This window comes from Lepidochelys olivacea (assembly GCF_965140295.1).
Source record: "Lepidochelys olivacea isolate rLepOli2 genome assembly, chromosome: 18".
NCBI classification, from domain to species: domain Eukaryota; kingdom Metazoa; phylum Chordata; order Testudines; family Cheloniidae; genus Lepidochelys; species Lepidochelys olivacea.
The window spans coordinates 18,034,743-18,055,810 of NC_140428.1; the positions used below are offsets into that span (position 1 = coordinate 18,034,743).

At 48.1% G+C, this 21,068-nt stretch overlaps 1 protein-coding gene across 2 annotated transcripts; it reads right to left on the reverse strand.

Annotated features, from left to right (window-relative positions):
• Positions 1-268: 268 nt before the first annotated feature.
• On the reverse strand, positions 269-19,833 carry MIIP (migration and invasion inhibitory protein). Of its 2 annotated transcripts, none has more exons than XM_084651767.1 (10): positions 11,981-12,101; positions 11,677-11,867; positions 10,478-10,951; positions 9,733-9,835; positions 8,977-9,088; positions 7,609-7,673; positions 7,059-7,188; positions 6,547-6,643; positions 2,409-2,516; positions 269-2,058 (listed from the first exon to the last, which is right to left on the reverse strand). In XM_084651767.1, exons 1-10 carry the CDS (start codon positions 12,084-12,086, stop codon positions 1,966-1,968), a joined length of 1,479 nt encoding a protein of 492 aa, XP_084507893.1. In that variant the 5' UTR covers positions 12,087-12,101; the 3' UTR covers positions 269-1,965. The 2 variants fall into 2 exon arrangements, with proteins under 2 accessions (XP_084507893.1, XP_084507894.1); XM_084651768.1 differs by lacking the exon at positions 11,981-12,101 and adding an exon at positions 19,726-19,833 and having other exon boundaries at positions 270-2,058.
• Positions 19,834-21,068: the final 1,235 nt, after the last annotated feature.

Consider the following 21,068-nt stretch of genomic DNA (forward strand, 5'->3'; position numbering starts at 1 on the left):
AAAGGTTTTAAGAAGTCCTGCCTTAAGATACAAGTTCGCACAACCAAGTTTTACTGCTGTATTTTGAATTAGTTTGCGGGGTGTGTCAGGTTTCTGTGCCCACAAAATGGAAAGAACTTTACAAATTCCATGTACTTTGCATCATATTTGATATACTGTTTGTTGTACCTTTTTCGCACTGCCTTCAGATTAAGGCAAAGAAACTAAAATGATCAGTTGCACTTTCCATTTATAGTCAGTTTCATTTTTTATTTCTCATCCAGTCACCCAATGCAACCATGTCTAAACTTCCGACACTAAAGAGGAATGCTTCATTTAAAACAAAATTGCTTTCAATTAAATATTTAAATTATTCCATTAATAGTCTTGTAAAATAAATTCCCGCTTTTTTTTTTTTTTTTAAAATTCACAAGCTGCATTTTATGCCTGTAATAAGCTCTGTAACACTAACAGACAATGAGCCAAACTCATCCCTGGGCTAAGCCCATAGAAGTGAATGGTGTTACACCCTAGGGATAAGTTTGGACCAAGATTTCTAAATACTCATAAGAGTAGGGCTCTGGGTCGGTCACGGAAGTCACGGATTCCGTGACTTTCAGTGACCTCCATTGACTTCTGCAGTGGCCAGTGTGGCTGGCTCCGGGGCCAGCTGTTCAGGTGGCCCTGCAGCCAGCCGCACCAGCATGGCTGGAGCGGCCCCGGGGCTCCACCGGCTTCCTGCACCAGCAGCCCCCTGGGGTAACCTCCACAGCAACAGCCCCCAAGATTTAGCCAGGAGTATTTATAGGATAAGTCATAGCTAGGTCACAGGCATGAATTTTTTTGTTTATTGCCCAAGACCAGTCCATAACTTATACTAAAAATACCCATGAGTAAATCGTAGCCTTACTTATGAGTTAAGAAGGCTTGACTACAACCCATAGAATTCCTATAACAGAACTCTACATTCCAGATGTTATACCAGAAAATATAAACTCCTTCTTTATTGTTTTCAAAAGGGAAAATAAAACCACACCACGTAACAGGCCTCAAACAAACTCTCACACATTATTTCAATGCAATTAAAAACCTCCATGAGCATGTCTTCAAAATGCCTTCCCACCAGCCTTTTACAATCAGAGGTAAACATGACTTCAGAATGTTCTAAGACATATTGTGGCTTTGTGATTCATAAAACACCTCTTTCTTTTGACAATGGTTTCTTCCCCCCCGATCTATGCTGAACATGATCCACCAAATCCTCCGTCCAAAGCTAATGCACAAAAACAAACATGTTTTTCTTATTAGAACTAAAGCACAGTCACTCTTCTTTAATGTAAGAATTACTCATGTTCCAAACCTCCTGGAAGCATGATATTGAGCATCTTTGCATACCCCATGCTGTGACATGCAGCTCACAGTCCCAACTCTTTGTCCAGAGAGCCAAAATTCTTGGTTTGATGAGTCAACTGTATTGCTTTTATGAGCTGGGTGGATGAACTCTGAATGGACGTGTCTATTGCAATATATCCTATGGCTCTTTTATTACAGGGAACAGTACTAACTAGTCATCCTGTTTTCTTAACCTACCAGATATCTCTTACAGCAACTGACCACGTACACTCAATTTACATCCCTGGGTGGGAAAGTGCAACGCACGCACACAACTGCGGTGACTGTATGTACCAGTGGCCAGTTAGAGGCCAAAACTGGCCAACTGCAAGCAATTTCTGCAATTGTTGCCTCGCAGCTTGCGCAATTCCAATACACACGTGCCCGTGGATTTTTGCGACGGCGTTTGCACTTGCAGGGCTAGGAAAAAGCTCTCCTCTAAAGGTTCATTTTTAGGCAAACGCTGCCATTTCTACTCACTCCCAGTATCCCACACGGCCCCTGGGTAATCAGGTCAGCAGCTCATACGGTTGAGACAGTAGGATTTTAATTCGGCGTTGTTGTGTAGCATAGTGGCTTGTCTTGAGCTCTCCACTAAGAAGCATTACGAAGTCTGAAATGAGCTGAGCGGGACAGGTTTAGGAGCTGGTCCGTTCTGGTTCCTCCTGACATTCGGGGTGCCAAGGTCTAGAACCCAAACAAAGACTCGATCAACCTACAAAACCAAAAATCCCACTCCCCTCATCTCGTCACAACACAGAGAGCCTTACAACACACTGCTGGCTCAGTGCCTCGTCTTCCAGCTTAATTAACCCTTTCATGGCTACATTAAACTGCAGCCCAGCAGCAGCATCGCTCCCCAGAAGGGCAGACATCCCGTTGGAAGGCTAATGCTTCCCGGCTTCATACCCAGTTACACGGGGCAAGTGGGGAAACTGAGCCCGATGCACTCTAGGTCTCTTGCTCAGCTGTCAGTAAATTACCATCATGAGCCACTGAAAACAGGGGCCAGGCAACTCAAAATAGCCTGTTCTTACCAGGTGAGAACGGTCAGTGGGTTTTTGTTGCAGTGAAGTTCGCAGATCCAAACTGCTAAGCGTGGGGCTGCTGGAGGGGATGACGTTTTCCCAGCCGGCCAGGCAGTGCTGTGGGGAGAGGTCTGTCTGTGAATGCCTTCTCTGGTAGCGTACATGCCCCCAGAAAAGGCACAGCCCAGTCTCTCCAAAAGGGGGCTCTGAGAGACTGTTGAGTTCATTTCTTTAAGAGCTTTATATGATCATAAAGGGGGACTGATGAGAACTTCACAGAGGCTCTAAGGTGCTGTGGCCAGATTTGCTCTCTCTTTCCATGAGGCAAAGCTACCTCACTTCCCCCATGTGTCCCCTTCACTGGCTTCCACACATTTCCAAAAGCAGTTAAAAAAAAAGATTAAATCAAAACAATTGGATGTTTTTAAATTTTACCTAAATACACATTTTCTTTTCAAAAGTTAAAACTAATTAAAACTAAATTTGAAATTATGGCAATTTTATGTTTAGGCCTAACCTTACTATATTCTATTTAAACCTTTTACATTAAATACAAGTAATACAATTCAAGCAGTACATGTTGGCTGCTGCAATTTTAAAGAAAGTCAAAGCCCTGTACTGGTGGAAGTTTCTTGCTAAGTGCTTGAAGCCAGAATTTGTTGAAATGGTAAACTAGCTTTTAACTGCAGTAGCCTCTCCTGCAGGTGGAGAGAGAATTTTCTTCATATGAGTTTATTCAATTAGTTTGGTTCAAAGTTGAAAAACTCACTAGGAGTTGGAAAAGCAGGCAAGTTTTTCCCCACGCTCTTTCCAATCTGTGGATAAAAATTAGGTGTGAGAGGATGAAATCTACTAGTTCTAAAATCTTGAAGGACATGGTGACCAGAAACAATCTGTTGAATTCTCTAGTATAGATAGTGCTTCCTTTGTTTAATAAACCAGTTAGTTTTAAAACACAAAACATTTTGACCTCACTTTGTGTTTTCTTGTGTATCCAGCACGCTTACGGCAGTTTTATTTAACTAATAAAACAAAAAAAAAAATCCTTTAAAATGCTGGTTTGGGGCATTTTTTATTGTATTCCAACTTCCATGCAAATGCAGCTTGTGACTCAAAACACAATTAAAAAATGAATCTACTAAAGAAGAAAAGCATCATTCTCTAACATAATAAACCGTAATAAAATGCATCATTTTCTAACAATAAAACAGTTGTAAAAGTTAAGAATCTGAATAAATGAATGTTAAGCTATAGAATTTCTTAAATAAATGCAGGTTTCAGAGTAACAGCCGTGTTAGTCTGTATTCGCAAAAAGAAAAGGAGTACTTGTGGCACCTTAGAGACTAACCAATTTATTTGAGCATAAGCTTTCGTGAGCTACAGCTCACTTCATCGGATGCATACTGTGGAAACTGCAGAAGACATTATATACACAGAGACCATGAAACAATACCTCCTCCCATCCCGCTCTCCTGCTGGTAATAGCTTATCTAAAGTGATCAAACCTCGACATTGGTGAGGCCTCATATGGAGTACTGTGTCCAGTTTTGGGCCCCACACTACAAGAAGGATGTGGATAAACTGGAGAGAGTCCAGCGAAGGGCAACAAAAATGATTAGGGGTCTGGAACACATGACTTATGAGGAGAGGCTGAGGGAACTGGGATTGTTTAGTCTGCAGAAGAGAAGAATGAGGGGGAATTTGATAGCTGCTTTCAACTACCTGAGAGGTGGTTCCAGAGAGGATGGTTCTAGACTATTCTCAGTGGTAGATGAGGACAGGACAAGGAGTAATGGTCTCAAGTTGCAGTGGGGGAGGTTTAGGTTGGATATTAGGAAAAACTTTTTCACTAGGAGGGTGGTGAAACACTGGAATGCGTTACCTAGGGAAGTGGTAGAATCTCCTTCCTTAGAAGTTTTTAAGGTCAGGCTTGACAAAGCCCTGGCTGGGATGATTTAATTGGGGATTGGTCCTGCTTTGAGCAGGGGGTTGGACTAGATGACCTCCTGAGGTCCCTTCCAACCCTGATATTCTATGATTCTATGATCACTCTCCTTACAATGTGTATGATAATCAAGGTGGGCCATTTCCAGCACAAATCCAGGTTTTCTCACCATCCCACCCCCATACACACACAAACTCACTCTCCCGCTGGTAATAGCTCATCCAAAGTGACCACTCTCCCTACAATGTGGAAATGGAAATGGCTCAACTTGATTATCATACACATTGTAAGGAGAGTGGTCACTTTGGATGAGCTATTACCAGCAGGAGAGTGGGGTGGGAGGAGGTATTGTTTCATGGTCTCTGTGTATATAATGTCTTCTGCAGTTTCCACAATATGCATCCGATGAAGTGAGCTGTAGCTCACGAAAGCTTATACTCAAATAAATTGGTTAATCTCTAGGGTGCCACAAGTACTCCTTTTCTTTTTAAATAAATGCGTATAAATATAGTGTATCCTCCTGGTTAGCAAAAAGAAGTACCAAGCAATCACAACCAACCTTTCCGTACGAAAATAAGTACAAAGTACAAACACAAACAAGATTAAAATTATTAATTTAAATCAACGTTTCCTATTTGCTGTTTGAAATCAAACATAAAACCAATGATTGTCAGATCAAATGTGGTTACAATGACAGATAAGATGGGTGAGATAACACCTCACCCACCTTCTCTCTCTAATAATCTGGAACTCTCACAGCTACATGGCATACAACACGTACTAACACATAGTTGCAAGATGTGTCACATCAGCTTCCTGAGCATTCTGAACTCAATGCACTGGGCCTCCATTTACCCACTCAGCTCCTCTGCACAGAATTTTTGGCTGGAGCTGTGCAAATAACTGGCATTAAAAAAAAGGAAAGAAAAAGTTTCAGATTGCCCCCTAAGTACTACTTTTCAAGTTTTTCACTGAACTGACAAGCCAAAAGAATATTTGTTTTGGGTCGAAGTAAATGTTTTGCTTGACCCAAAACAGAACATTTTGTTCCAATTTCAAAAGGGTTTTTTGTTTTGTTTTTTTAAAATCAAATGGAAGGAAATTTCAAATCAAAAAGTTGTTTTGAACTGAAAAAAATAAAATCAAAATGTTTCCTTTGGAAATTGTCAAAACTAAATGTTTCTATTTTTCTGGAAAACAATATTTTATAGGTTGTTGGGTTTTTTGGCCTAAACAATTTGGCAAAATTGACACAAATTCACAAAATGTTTCAGTCAACTTAAATCTGCAGTTTTCAAGGACAAAAGTTTCAAGCCCAGGTCCGTCTCTCTGGAGCTCTTTGCTCGCCGAGCCACTGAGGGTGCGTCTGCATAGCAACTCGACACCCGGGGCCGGCCTGTGCCAGCCAACTTGGGCTCATGGGGCTTGCGCTGGCAGAGCCGTTTCAACGCTGTGTAGACTTCAGGGCTTGGGCCTGGGCGCTAGGATCTTGCAGGGTGGGAGGGTCCCAGAGCTTGGGCTCCAGCCTGAGCTCCAAAATCTACACAGCAGTGAAACTGCCCTGCAGCTCAAGTCTTGGGAGCCCAAGTCAGCTGGCACGGGCCAGCCGTGGGTTTGATTTTTGCTTTGTAGACATACACCGTGTCTTTATAAATACCTTCCTTCTTTGCTTTAGGGCTTTGGCCCACGCTCTACCCATTCATCCTGCCTATCTCCTTTTACCACACGCTTCTGTTTACTGCATTTTACCAGCAAAACTGTTTATTTGCAGTTGCAAGCAGTAAAGACAACAGCCTGCTCTTCTCTCTCTGCTGCATTCTTTGGCCTTATCTGTCTGCAGGAGAGCCACTGTCCCCAACTCTGCAGGCATTTGCTCTCAGTGTATAGCATTTGGACACACGCAGTGTATGCAGGGGGTTATATAAATTATATTGCGTTACAGATGGGCATGAGCTGCAGAGTTTGCACCTAGGTTTGGCTCTTCCTGGCTGTCACCATGATTGGACCAGTCTCAAAGCCTCGCTCTGAACTTCCCCATAGTTTGGGGGTGTTCAGCTCTGGAATCTTAGCTGAGACCCATCCCTGGCATTAACACATCAAAGCTCTTGGTTCTCTTATTTTCCTAACATGTGGCTATTACCACTCACCCCGCTGATGATGCAGCCACCTGCATAACGGTCAAATGGGAAGGTGGAAACTTACCGAGGGTAAAGCCAGATCGTCTGCCGGTTCAAAGCTCTTCCTGCAATGGATTTTGTACTTATAGGCAGGCAGGAGGGTGGACCTGGGAATGCTGACCCTGCAACCAAACAGAGGAAGTCACTGCGCAGGTCCTCCAGAAGAGACATCGCAGAGCTGAAGGCATCTGCACTCCTCCTGCCACATCTGGAGTCTTAGGACCTCATCCAACGCCTACTGAAGTCAATGGGCTTTGGATAAGTTCCTTAGGGACTGGTGTGTACACCCAGACTCTGGACTAAATTCAGCCCCGAGGTAAGGGGGTACATCTCCCGTTGACTTCAAATGGGAGCTGCTCCTGCTTACATCAGAGCTGAATTTGACCCTTTTGCATTTCAAAGCCCAGAACTCCCTCTCCCCTAAGACAGCAACTTTGTAAGGAGGCATCTTAAAGGGGCCTCATCCCCATACGTAGCTCATTCTCTATCTACCCTGCTGGCTTCCTGTGCCACTCGGGCTACCAGCACCGTACATACCTGATGTAGGCTGGTTCCTCCAGCGTCTCCGGAGGCCGTCGGGCTCTTGGAGTCTTACACACGGGGCAGGCAGACTGTGAACCCACAGGGACGGTAAACAGACGCCCGTTTAATCGATAGCAATAAACACCTGCCGCGCAGAGGAGAGATCGTCACTTCATTCGCTGCCCGTGGCACTCATCTTCCCCAATGCACCACACACCCCACACAGAACCAAACCCCGCTTGTTCTCCCGAAGTACTTTTTACACGTTAATTTCCCTCCCATTCAACCGCTGCCTGAAAACAGATGCAGATTCAACTGAACTTCCTCAACTTAACGCCCAGTCAGTCAGTCAGGTCAATTACAGAGAACACTGGAGAAACAGAGATGACATGAAAGAGAATCAGCCCAGGGACTCCTGCCTCTTTGGAGTGGGAAGTGGGGGCTGAACTGTAAATTCTTTCTGTGACCCTTCTAAGAGGCTTAAGGCAGGGATTTTCCAAAAAGAAAGCCACAGAGCATAGCTGCCCGTGCCTAGAAACTAGATTTGGAAGATATCTCATCTTACACTGATGGGAACTGGAAACCAAATCTGCTTCTTGCTCAGGAGCCAAGTAATCTGGTACCTCTGGCCTAAGAAAACAAAAGATTCGGTCACAGCTGTGCACTCTGGAGACAGTGATGGGAACATTGCAATATCCCCCCTGAAGGGGTCTCTTGCTGTCCACACCCCCTTTGGACTGGCTTGGTGGGGAAAGCACTCATCACACTTTACACTTACACCAAGAAACCGAAAGGCTAGTCACAGAGAAAATGCCCATCTCTGGGCAGAGGACAGACCTGCTGCATTAGAATATACAGTAAAAGCTGTGTTATCCAGCACTTTACCAACCAGAAAGCTCTAGAAACCGGCATTTCTGATATCCATTAGAAGTCCGCTTGATGCAGAGACAGCAGGCTCCCTAACCAGCTCTGCGCGTCTCCCCAGAAGCGGCGACATGTCCCTGCTGCTCTTAGGTGGAGGAACGACCATCGAGGCTCCGTGCACTGCCCTCGCCCTGAGTGCTGGCCCCACAGCTCCCATTGGCCAAGAACCACAGCCAGTGGGAGCTGTAGGGGCGGTGCCTGTGGGCAGAGGCAGTGTGCAGAGCTGTCTGGCCGCGCCTCCGCCTAGGAGCAGCAGAGACGTGTCACCGCTTGCGAGGAGCCACCCGAGGTGAATGCCACCCAGGTCTGGCACCCCATACCTTCTCCCGCACCCCAACCCACAGGTCCCCCCTGCACCCAAACTCCTCCCAGAGCCTGTGCCCCGAACCCCCTCCAGCGCCCCAACCCCCTCCCACACCCAACTCCTCCCAGAGCCCGCGCCCCATACTCCCTCCTGCGCCCCCAGCCCTGAGCCCCTCTCACACCCAAACTCCTCCCAGCGCCCGTGCCCTCCCGTGCCCCCAGCCCTGAGCCCCCTCCCGTACCCAAACTCCTCTCAGTGCCCACACCCTGCACCCCCTCCGTGCCCCAAGCCCCAGCCCTGAGCCTCCCCCGCACCCAAACTCCCTCCCTCCCATTGGTAAGTATAACTCTTAGTTAACCGGAATTTTTAACTTAAGGGCACACCCCTCCATTCCCACAACATGCCAGATAACAAAGCTTTTACTGTGCTTGATGACAGGAACAAGTTCAGAAATCCATTTAAATCGTTCCCAGACATTCTTAGTTTCTTGGCCATGCGGGAATGGTACAGTTCACCTCCGCACCTGGCTCTAGTTCAATAGCAAACAGTTGCTTCCCAGAAAGAGAGCAAACACTCAGTGACCTGCTGCTGGGCTGGATGAACCATCCTCATAGTCTCCTACTCCACAGAGAAGGTGGCAGACCCCCCCACCAGTTCTTCCCTTGTTCCTGGCGCAGCTCACTGCCACCTTAGTCCCCTCCTTACCCCAGGTCTTCCTCATGGACACATGCTTCCTTGTTCACCTGTCGGAACTCCCTGAGCTCAGAGAAGTACTGCTCAGATTTCTCTGACAGCGACGAGTCCGTCTCCAGCAGCCCTGGGAACGCGGAGAAGAAAATTTAAAGCTGGAATTGCATCAGAGGCAGGTGACGCAGGAAAGCTCACACAAAGCGGTCAGCTAACCAGGATGCTGCTCAGTGCCAAAGAGGGCAACCGATCAGACCAGCAGACACAAATGGAACAGCGTGGCCAACTGCCAAGCAGCTACTGCCTCTGTCAAAGGAGAGACCCAATGGGGCCAGTGACTTCTGTGACTCTGCACAACTAGTGCAAAAAGACTTGAAATGATCTCTCCTTCTCGTGTCCTTTGTTCATCTCCTGCTACTCTGTGCCCCACTCGAATTCTCTCAGCCCTACAGCAGCTGCCAGGATTCCCGGCCAGTCTCCTCCCTGCCGTTCCAGGAAAGCACAGGACATCTCTGCACTGACCGGAGAACCGTGCCTGGCTTGGTAAAACTGCAGCTCTTGTGCTGAGAACATTTGCCAACTTGCAGACTTTTCAGTGGTACCAGGGGAAACAGCTCACTATTCCCTGGCCTCAAAGCACACATAGTCTCCAGGCCCGGGCCCGCACCTCCGTCTGTACCCTTCGGCCTACAGGAGGCGAGTTGTGATTTTAGCCCCTCAGTTAACCAGATCAACCCAGTAACAACACAGATGTGCAATGGGGTTAGGACTCGCCTGCAATCCAGTCGTAGCCCAAGAAAGGACGTGCTGACCAGCTAGCGGCAGGGATGGTGTATTCCTCAGGGTCTGACAGAAAAGTCACACGGCCAGCTTCCTTCTGGGGTGAAAAGAGTTCACAGCTCACTAGAGACTCCGTATGCGGCTACAAGGACACTGTGCTCCTCAAAGGGGACCTATCTGGTAGCTGTAGAAAGGGAGGTGGCTGTGGTCTAATGAACGGGGCTGAGAAATCTGGGCTCTAGTCTCAGCTGTACCAGCAAGTCACTGCCTGGCTTTGGGCATGTCTCTCACCCCTCTCTGCCTCAGTTTCCCCATCTGAAAAACGGAGACACGTGGCCAAGGCCACACAGCAAGTCAGTGTCAGACCCGCAATCAGCATGCAGGGCTTGCTGACTTCCAGCTCTGCGCTGACAACGGTACCATGGGCTGCCCTGAGCTGCCCTGCAGGATGACGGCAACAATGCGTGCCGGATGTATATGGTGTGCGGATGGAGACAAGCCGTGCAACGGGGATAACCCCCGGGCCCTCTGCGGGAAGCCGGTAGCCGTGCTGCCTGTCCCGTATGTGCGTGGTGAGGGCAGAAGTGGGATGATGGATCATTCCACAGAGAAGTGGGAAGAGGGTGGGCAAGATGCCAGGGGCCCTCAACTATTAGGAATGGAACAATTTGGCCCCGGACATTTATTTCCCCTCCACCTGGCTTGAGCTGCTCAGGCCAATGCCCATCGGGCTCTTTACCTTGGCTTCTTTACCCCCAAGTGTCAGCAGAATTGGTTTGGGAGTCCTGGAGTCTCTCACAGCCGCTCGCCGCCAGCCATTCCCATCCGCTGGGATCCTGCCCAGCATCGTCTCTGCCTCAGCCCTTGGCCTGCCCCTCTCCTGGGCGCTGTGGAGCACGGTGGATTGCTTTCTGCCCTCTCTGTGTTTCCCAGGGGTGGATTCTTCCTCTGGGGTTCTCAGGGCGTTGCCGTCTCTGGCCACTCGGGAGGTTTCTCTGGTGATGGACGCTGCCGGTGTGAAGCTTCGTTCTGCCCTGGGGGAACCCGGATACGCCCCCGCTCTGTGGTGTGGCACGCCCCTCCCCTCCCTGCTGCACGCTATGTGTTTCAATGGCAAACGAAGGGCTGCCCTGGCGGCACTGGCTCCGGGTTCCACAGACACGAGCGTCACAGGGTCCGTCGCGGCCTTCCTCGCATGGCCTTGGTTCTCTTTCTGTAACAAGCACAGAGATCCACATGTCACCACACAGAGACCGGAGACAGCTCGGGAATTAGCGCTACGATAACTCAGCCTCATACCGTTCTACGCATCTCCACCGTGCCATGCCAGAGTCACACAGAGGCTGCCGGAGAGAGAAGGGGGAAGGCCTCGTGGGTGCGAATAGGCTACTTCCAGGCCTCTTTGCCCACAGGTGAGAATCACAGCAATGGGTGGCCTCTGAGGCGGTGGGGAATTAAAGGACAATGGTCCAGGTTACCCCTCCTCTCACCTCAGCTGGAGATACCTGCGTAACAGACGCTGCCCTAGCTAGGCACTGTATTCTCTCCCACCTTGCGTCTCATGGGGACGAGAGGCAGAGCCTTTGTTAGACGGACGAAGCTCAGACCATGGGATCGCGTATTTCGCCAGCAGACTCCACGGCCACTGGATTGCACCACAAGTCTCATGCACCTGCACCTCACCTACCCAGCAACTCTCTCTGCAGCATTGCTGCCTGTCACCGTGGTGCCCATTTGCTTCCCAGCCCTGTGCCTGGTGGATCTCAGCATTTCCAGTCCCGTGCCTCTGGGTACCGCAGGTTTGAAAAACGCCTTTTATATTAGGAAACCTCAGCTCCAGGCATGGAACAGTTAGAGAGGAGAATGCATTTCTGCGACAGCATCATTGCTCCTTTGCGCCACTCTTATCTAGCCTACCCAGCCCAGCCCAGCACATACCCCTCTCCTAGGAACAGGGACAGCTCTCTCTGCATGAGTTGTTCTTCTGGAAAGAGAACAAGCTGATAGTGGCTTGCGAGGAAGTCTTTTCTTGATTTCTTCCTGCTTCGCTTTGAGCCTTTCCAGAAGGTCTTGGTTTGCACGACGCAGCCTCTCCAGTTGCTCTGACTCCATCTTCTGCATGATGGTCCCTGTAGGGCCAGAGAAAGGTGAGTTGCATAACTGTGAGCACTCCACAAAGGAGCCGATTGGGAGGAGCCAGCTGAGTTACAAATTGCGGGGAATCCTCTCTAGAGATGCTTACAAGTGCTGGAGGGTTTTCTTACAGTTGGAGTTTTGATCAGATCCCCTGAGAAAGAAATCAGTCTCAAAAGTCTCCTGTCTTTATGAACTCTAAGAACAAGCATCATTTTTCATTCCTCTTCCCCTCGGGAAATTAACAAGTAATTTAGGCCCCTAATCTGGGTGCTCTTAAAGAGAGATTATAAAACCTAAAAGAGGAAATAAACCATAATGATTTAAAAAACAAAAACAGAACCATAGGACTGGAAGGGACCTCGAGACGTCATCTAGTCCATACCCCTGCACTCCTGGCAGGAGTGAATATTATTTAGCCCACCCCTGACAGGTATTTGTCTAACCTGCTCTGAAAAATCTCCAGTGATGGAGATTCCACAACCTCCCTAGGCAATTTACTCCAGTGTTTAACCACCCTGACAGTTAGGAAGTTTTCACTAATGTCCAACCTAAACCTCCCTTGCTGCAATTTAAGCCCATTGCTTCTTGTCCTATCCTCAGGAGGTTAACAACATTTTTCTCCCTCCTCCTTGTAACAACCTTTTATGTACTAGAAAACTGTTATCATGTCCCCTCTCAGTCTTCTCTTTTCCAGACTAAACAAACCCAATTTTTTCAATCTTTCCTCACAGGTCACGTTTTCTAGATCTTTCATCATTTTTGTTGCTCTTCTCTGGACTTTTGCCAATTTGTCCACATCTTTCCTGAAATGTGGCACCTAGAATTGGACACAATACTCCAGTTGAGGCCTAATCGGCGCAGAGTAGAGCAGAAGAATTACTTCTTATGTCTTGCTTACAATACTCCTGCTAATACATCCCAGAATGAAGTTTGCTTTTTTTTTTTTTTTTTGGCAACAGTGTGACACTGCTGACTCATATTTAGCTTGTGGTCCACTATGACCCCCAGATCCCTTTCTGCAGTACTCCTTCCTAGGCAGTCATTTCCTATTTTGTATGCATGCAACTGACTGTTCCTTTCTAAGTGGTGTACTCTGCATTTGTCTTCACTGAATTTCATCCTATTTACTTCAGACCATTTTTCCAGTATGTCCAGATCATTTTGAATTTTAATCTTATCCTCCAAAGCACTTGCAAACCCTCTCAGCTTGGTATCATCCGCAAACTTTTAAGTGTACTCTCTATGCTATTATTTAAATCATTGATGAAAATATTGAACAGAACCGGATCCAGAACTGAACCCTGCGGGGCCCCATTCATTATGCCCTTTCAGCATGACTTTGAACCTCTGGGAAGGATTTTCCAACCAGTTATGCGTCCACCTTATAGTATAGTCCATCTAGGTTGCATTTCCCTAGTTTGTTTATGAGATCATGCAAAACAGTATCAAAAGAAAAATATTTAAATGAAATTGGGTTTAAATAACCCTGCACTGAACATGAGAATGTGAAAACCTGTTAAATTAATTAGCCTAAATGTAGGCACCAAACCCCATACCCTTATTTGTAGAGGCGTGGAGCACCTGTACCTCTGTTTGATAACTTTGGCCTAGGGTTTTAAAATACTTTTTGGTTTAATCGTAGCTATTTTAATAATTCCTAGAAATTTACACATTCAAAGCATTGTGCACACAGTAATTAATCCATAGAAGACCCTGGAGAAGTATGTAGGTCAGTATTGTCACCCACGTTTTACGGATGAGCTAACTAGAGCAGAAAGAGGGGAAATAACTTTCCGAAAGCCAGAGTGCAAATCAGTGACTCAGACAGGGCAAGTGTACCGACAGCCAATCCTATGCTGCCTCTCTCGTTAGTAATACAGGTAAGGGAGTTAAAACAACAAAAGCTTGTCTTGACAGGACGACAGGAAGGAGGAGGATCCTGGGAACTACAGGCCAGTCAGCCTCACTTCAGTCCCCGGAAAAATCATGGAGCAGGTCCTCAAAGAATCAATCCTGAAGCACTTACATGAGAGGAAAGTGATCAGGAACAGTCAGCATGGATTCACCAAAGGAAGGTCATGCCTGACTAATCTAATCGCCTTCTATGATGAGATTACTGGTTCTGTGGATGAAGGGAAAGCAGTGGATGTATTGTTTCTTGACTTTAGCAAAGCTTTTGACACAGTCTCCCACAGTATTCTTGTCAGCAAGTTAAAGAAGTATGGGCTGGATGAATGCACTATAAGGTGGGTAGAAAGTTGGCTAGATTGTCGGGCTCAACGGGTAGTGATCAATGGCTCCATGTCTAGTTGGCAGCCGGTGTCAAGTGGAGTGCCCCAGGGGTCGGTCCTGGGGCTCGTTTTGTTCAATATCTTCATAAATGATCTGGAGGATGGTGTGGATTGCACTCTCAGCAAATTTGCGGATGATACTAAACCGGGAGGAGTGGTAGATACGCTGGAGGGTAGGGATAGAATACAGAGGGACCTAGACAAATTGGAGGATTGGGCCAAAAGAAATCTGATGAGGTTCAATAAGGATAAGTGCAGGGTCCTGCACTTAGGACGGAAGAACCCAATGCACAGCTACAGACTAGGGACTGAATGGCTAGGCAGCAGTTCTGCGGAAAAGGACCTAGGGGTGACAGTGGACGAGAAGCTGGATGTGAGTCAGCAGTGTGCCCTTGTTGCCAAGAAGGCCAATGGCATTTTGGGATGTATATGTAGGGGCATAGCGAGCAGATCGAGGGACGTGATCGTCCCCCTCTATTCGACATTGGTGAAGCCTCATCTGGAGTACTGTGTCCAGTTTTGGGCCCCACACTACAAGAAGGATGTGGATAAATTGGAAAGAGTCCAGCGAAGGGCAACAAAAATGATTAGGGGTCTGGAACACATGACTTATGAGGAGAGGCTGAGGGAACTGGGATTGTTTAGTCTGCAGAAGAGAAGAATGAGGGGGGATTTGATAGCTGCTTTCAAATACCTGAGAGGTGGTTCCAAAGAGGATGGTTCTAGACTATTCTCAGTGGTAGAAGAGGACAGAACAAGGAGTAATGGTCTCAAGTTGCAGTGGGGGAGGTTTAGGTTGGATATTAGGAAAAACTTTTTCACTAGGAGGGTGGTGAAACACCGGAATGCGTTGCCTAGGGAGGTGGTGGAATCTCCTTCCTTAGAAGTTTTTAAGGTCAGGCTTGACAAAGCCCTGGCTGGGATGATTTAATTGGGGATTGGTCCTGCTTTTGCGCAGGGGGTTGGACTAGATGACCTCCTGAGGTCCCTTCCAACCCTGATATTCTATGATTCTATGACTGCCTCGTTGTCCAGCATGCTGGGCCACAAGCCAGGGAAAAGGGATTTTATAAAGGAAAGAATCATAGAAATGTTGGACCTCAACAGGTGATTAGTCCAGTCATCAGCACTAAGGCAGGATTAAGTATTATCATTCTAGACCAGCAGTCTCCAAACGTTTTTGGTCGCGCACCCCTATCAGTAAAATTTTTTGAGCACCCACCCCCAATATATGTATATTTATTTATTTATAAATTATATACATGTACTACTGTACTAATATATTATGTAAATTATAAAACATACAAAAATTAGAAATTAAAAAACAATGAGCTAAAGATGAAAAACAATATTTTTAAAATAATTTTTTATTTCATTTTATTTATTAATGGTACAAAAAACCTTTTTGCTCTCACTAAAAAAGTGACTATTAGTATTTTTAGTGAGAGCAATGTGATTGAATATGCTTTATTATTTTTGAAAATCTTGGTTTAACACTTTGCGATACAGCGGGCGCTCAGGGTGGGGTGCGGGGTCTGGGAGGGAGTTAGGGTGTGGGAGGGCGCTCAGGGCTGGGGCAGGCAGGAGGTGCAGGGCACTTACCTGGGGCAGCTCCTGTTTGGTGCGATTCTGGGAGCTGCCCCCCCAGCCCCAGCAGGCAGAGCCACCCGGAACGCAGGAGCTTTAGGGGCTTCAGGGCCCCGGGGCCCTGGCCTGCAGCTCGAAAGCCCCTTTCGGAATGCGGCCCTGCAAGCCCGGGCCAGAGGACTCAGCTTTGAAGGGGAAAGTGCCGCTTCTTTCCGGCCACTGGCTGTGCGGCTACCCCTGCTCCTCCACAGGCCGGAGGACTCAGGCCTGCCCCCTCCCTTTTTTCCCCCCTCTGGCTGCACCCCCCAATTGATCATCTTGCGTGCACCCCACTTTGGAGACCACTGTTCTAGAGCATCCCTGACAGGTGTGTGTCTAACATGTTCTTTAAAGCCTCCAATGACACAGATTCCACTACCTCCCTAGGTAATTTGTTCCAGTGCTTAGCTACCCGTACAGTTAGGAAATATTTCCTAACGTCCAACCTAAATATCCCTTGCTGCAATTTAAGTCTTAGCTTGTCCTCAGTGGATAAGGAGAACAATTTATAACCCTCCTCTTTATAACAAACTTTGATGGTTATGTGCCTGTCAGTCTTTTCTCCAGACTAAACAAACCCAAGTTTTTTTAATCTTTCCTCATAGGTCTTGTTTTTTATACCTTTCATTATTTTTGTAGCTCTCCAATTTGTCCATATCTTTCCTGAAGTGTGGTGCCCAGAACTGGACACAGTACTCCAACTGAGGCCATACCGGTGCCGAGCAGAGAGGAAGAATTACTTCTCGGCTATTGCTTACAAGACTCCTGCTAATACATCCCAGACTGATGTTTGCTTTTTTTTTTTGCAACTGCATAACATACAGTATAGTATATATGATGTTTAGTTTGTGATCCACTCCCCAAGATCCTTCCTAGGCAGTCATTTCCCATTTTGTATTTGTGCAATTGATTACTTCTTCCTAAGCATAGTACTTTGCACTTGTCCTTATTGAATTCTATCCTATTTATTTCAGGCCACTTCTCCAGTTTGTCAAGATCATTTTGAATTCTAATCTTGTCCTTCAAAGTGCTTGCAAACCCTCTCAGCTTGGGGTCACCTGCAAATTTTATAAGCCCATTCTCCACTCCATTACTCAAGTCATTAATGAAAACATTGAATAGTACCGGACCAAGGACAGATCCCTGCAGGATCCCACTTGATAGGCCCTTCCAGTTTGATGGTGAACCATCGACAAAAGAAACTGAGTGCGGCTTTCCAACCAGTTGTGCATTCACCTTACAGTAGGCTATCTTTCCCTGTTTGCTGATGAGATGATCAGGTGAGACAATATCAGAAGCCTTACCAAAGTTGAGATATACTACATCTACTGCTTCCCCCCATCCACAAGGCTTGTTGTGCTGTCAAAGAAGGATATTAGGTTGGTTTGACATAATTTGTTCTTGACAAATCCATGGTGAGTGTTACTTATCACCTTATTCTTCTAAGTGCTTTCAAATTGATTGTTTATTTGCTTCATTATCTTTCTGGGTACCAAAGTTAAGACGAGTGCTCTATAATTCCCTGGGTTGTCCTTATTCCCCTTTTTAAAGATAGGTCCTATATTTGTCCTTTTCCAGTCCTCTGGAATCTCTCTTGTCCTCCACGAGTTCTCAAAGATAATCTCTAATCGCTCAGAACTCTTTTCAGTCAATTCCTTAAGTATTCTAAGATGTATTTCATCAGGCCCAGCCTACCTGAAGGCATCTAACTTAGTCTAAGTCATTCTTAACTTGTTCTTTCCCTATTTTAGCCTCAGATTCTACCCCATTTACACTGATGTTCACTATATTAGTTTGATCGCTGCTAACCTTTTTGGTGAAAACTGAAACAAAAAAAGGCATTTAAAACTCTTTGGTCATTGTTGCGTTTTCTGCTATTGTCCTTCCCTCCTCATTAAGTAATGGACTTGCCCTGTTCTTGGTTTCCCTATTGCTTCTTGTGTATTCATAAAATGTTTCCTGCGACCCTTTCATGCTTCTGTATATATATATATATATATATATATATATATAAATAAAATCCATCATAATCTGACCTAGTTCATTGGGATGGTTTGCTCTTGTGGGCCTTTAATAATGTTTCTGAAGAACTAACAACTCTCCTGAATGCTTTTTTCCCTTAGACTTGCTTGGCACAGGATCTTATCTACCACTTCTCTGAGTCTGCTAAAGTCTGCCTTTTTGAAGTCCGTTATCTTTATTTTGCTGTTTCCCCCCTTGCCACTTTTATGAATCATGAACTCAATCATTTCACGATCATTTTCAACCAAGCTACCTTTCACCTTCAAATTCTCAAGCAGTTCCTTCCTATGTGTGAGCATCAAATCCAGAATAGCCTCCCCACTAGTCACTTCTTCCATCTTCTGTAATAAAAAGTTGTCTCCCATGCATTCCATGAACTTGCTGGATAACCTGTGCCCTGCTGTATCATTTTCCCAGCAGACCTCCGGGTAGTTGAAGCCCCTCCCCATCACCATGAAACCATGTGCTTTGGATGATTTGGTTAATTACTTGAGGAAAGCCTCGGCCTCCTCTTCACTCTGGGTAGGTGGCCGGTCGTAGACCCCGGTCATGACAGCGCCTGTGGTTTTTACCCTTACCCAAACACAGGTCTGCCTCCCGCCTCCCTCCACCCCAGTAGGCGTCTTGGCTACACAAGGCAACTCCTCTTTTCCCCTGCCTGTCCTTCCCGACCAGGCTGTGGATACTCCATTTGGGCCACTGGATACATGTTTCCTCACACATATACAACTCTATAGCACCCTTTGTCCCGAAGCAGCCGGTACAGACCACATCTGACTTGTTTACATGGGCCTGTTACCCTGGCAGCTGGACACAGGGCAGGGATCAAACCCCTGTGCACACAGCACGCCTGGGTGAAGAGGACGCAATGGAAACAACAGGACAGGACAGAACTCACAGCAGCGAGGGGAGAGGCCCTGCCACCCAGCCACCACAAGCTCAGCATCTGGCCCAGGGGCAGCCCGCGGATTCCAGGCTGGTAAAACCGCAGGTCTGATCTGCTCTTTCTAGGGCGTTTCTCGGGCTCTGATCAAGCCGGGGGGGTGGGGCGGGGCGGGGCAGCAGCCTCCCCTCATTAAAAGCCACAGAGCTCTTTCGCGTCCACACTGAGCTGGGCAGAGACCGGGCTGTCATGTCACCCGAAAGACGCGGCCCGCGGGGATGGACGCCTTTAGGCGTCCCCTGCAAGCGAGCAGCAGGATCCTGTCCCAGCTCACGGCGGGCTGGGCAGGTCCCCCACGGGTCAGTGGGAGGCTCCGGGGTCGCATGGAGCGGCTGCAGGGACTGAGTGGGACACGGGGCCGATGGCTCCTCCATGCCCAGCATGACGGGCCCGCTTCCCCAGCCCCGGGGCCCGGCCCTGCTCCGGCCCCATCGGCCTGACAGCCCCGGGCTCTGCTCCGGCCGGGCCCGCTTCCCCAGCCCCGGGCTCTGCTCCGGCCGGGCCCGCTTCCCCAGCCCCGGGGCCCGGCCCTGCTCCGGCCCCAGCGGCCTGACAGCCCCGGGCTCTGCTCCGGCCGGGCCCGCTTCCCCAGCCCCGGGGCCCGGCCCTGCTCCGGCCCCAGCGGCCTGACAGCCCCGGGCTCTGCTCCGGCCGGGCCCGCTTCCCCAGCCCCGGGGCCCGGCCCTGCTCCGGCCCCAGCGGCCTGACAGCCCCGGGCTCTGCTCCGGCCGGGCCCGCTTCCCCAGCCCCGGGCTCTGCTCCGGCCGGGCCCGCTTCCCCAGCCCCGGGGCCCGGCCCTGCTCCGGCCCCAGCGGCCTGACAGCCCCGGGCTCTGCTCCGGCCGGGCCCGCTTCCCCAGCCCCGGGGCCCGGCCCTGCTCCGGCCCCAGCGGCCTGACAGCCCCGGGCTCTGCTCCGGCCGGGCCCGCTTCCCCAGCCCCGGGGCTTCCCCGGCCCCGCACTCACTCACCCTCCCGGCAGCTTCTGGTTTGTAGCAAAAAGCCACCCGCAGCCGCCTCCTGATTGGCCAGTGCGCCCGTCCCCAGCATGCACCGCCCCAACGGCCCGGAACTCGGCTTACAGGGCCAGCTGGGCGGGGACACGTGGGCGGCTGGCTCACGTGTCCCGTGCTAACCCACGGCCGTGAGCGGAGCTCCAAGAGGGCGCCTCGGCAGCTGGGCCCTGGGGCCCAGGGTGAAGCTCCAAGTCACCCAGGCTCCGAAGAGCCCCCACGCCGCACGCTTTTGCCCACGCCCTTACCCAGAGCACGCAGGGCTGATGGCAGGCTTAGGAAGGGGGTCGGGGAATCAGTTGACTCATAAATCCATGATTCACACACCACATTCCCTTGTCTGGGAGCATGCCTTCCATTACCTTCGCTAGGGCAGCCTGGGAAGTAAGGAGGTGTACAAAGGAAGGTCTTTAGTTAGTAATTAATTTAGGGCAAGCCTGGAGAGCTTGCAGATAATCACCCAAATCAGGTCAAGGTATATGCAGGAGGTGGTCAGGGACAAGTAACACACTACACCCTCCCCCAAGGAGAATGCCTTCAAGTGTATGAGGCATTTTATTAGTTGTCAGAATGGTCTTCATTCCTGACCTTATGTTTCACAAAATCTAGACCCAGTTCAAGTGAAAGGGCTCAGACCCCTACCACTGAGACACTGGTGTGCTGTAGCCTTGGATAAGTTATTCTGGCTCTGATTTTTCAGGAGTGCGAAGCACCCACAACTCCTAACTGAAATCAACAGGCACCGCAGTTAGTCAAATATTCCTGGAAATCTGGCTTTAACCTCTGACAATGTGAGGATTAGCCTTTACATAGCATTTGTCAACCACTAATAGTTTAGGCAATCTTCAAGAAATCACTGATTCAGCTTCTCCTTCTCAGCTCAAACCCCCCTGAGATAAAATGATCTCATACTGCTGGACCTGCCAAGTTTTGCTGTGAAGAAAATACAGTGAGAACTCTCAAGTGGTTGATAATTTCACATTGATAATAGACCATTACTCCAAAGCAGGTTTCTTCAGAATTTACTGAAGTAGCTCATGAAGATGTTGTATCGAGCTAGGCAGGACAGACACGGAGAATTTTTTTTCCCCCAATTCATTTTTATTTTGGTTTCCAATTTTAACCGCATTGATACAGGAATAATTCATGCAAAATGTATCATCTTAAATACAGCAGAGAGAAAACTCACTGTTCAGAGGATTTTGAAGAGTTCCATCAACTCAACACAAAAAAATACCAGGAAAAAAAAATACTAAATTAGCAGCAATAAAATAAAGTGCATTTAGCCAAACTTCTTTAAT

Bases quoted from the DNA above. Each gene is read 5' to 3' on its own strand.
- MIIP (XM_084651767.1), bottom strand. From the start codon at position 12,086: ATGATGCTTGTTCTTAGAGTTCATAAAGACAGGAGACTTTTGAGACTG. The intron at 7,189-7,608 runs GTAAGATGAGAT...TCTGCGCGGCAG, and splicing joins GGTTTCCAGTTCCCATCAGT to GTGTTTATTGCTATCGATTA. The intron at 6,644-7,058 runs GTATGTACGGTG...GTTTGGTTGCAG, and splicing joins GAGGAACCAGCCTACATCAG to GGTCAGCATTCCCAGGTCCA.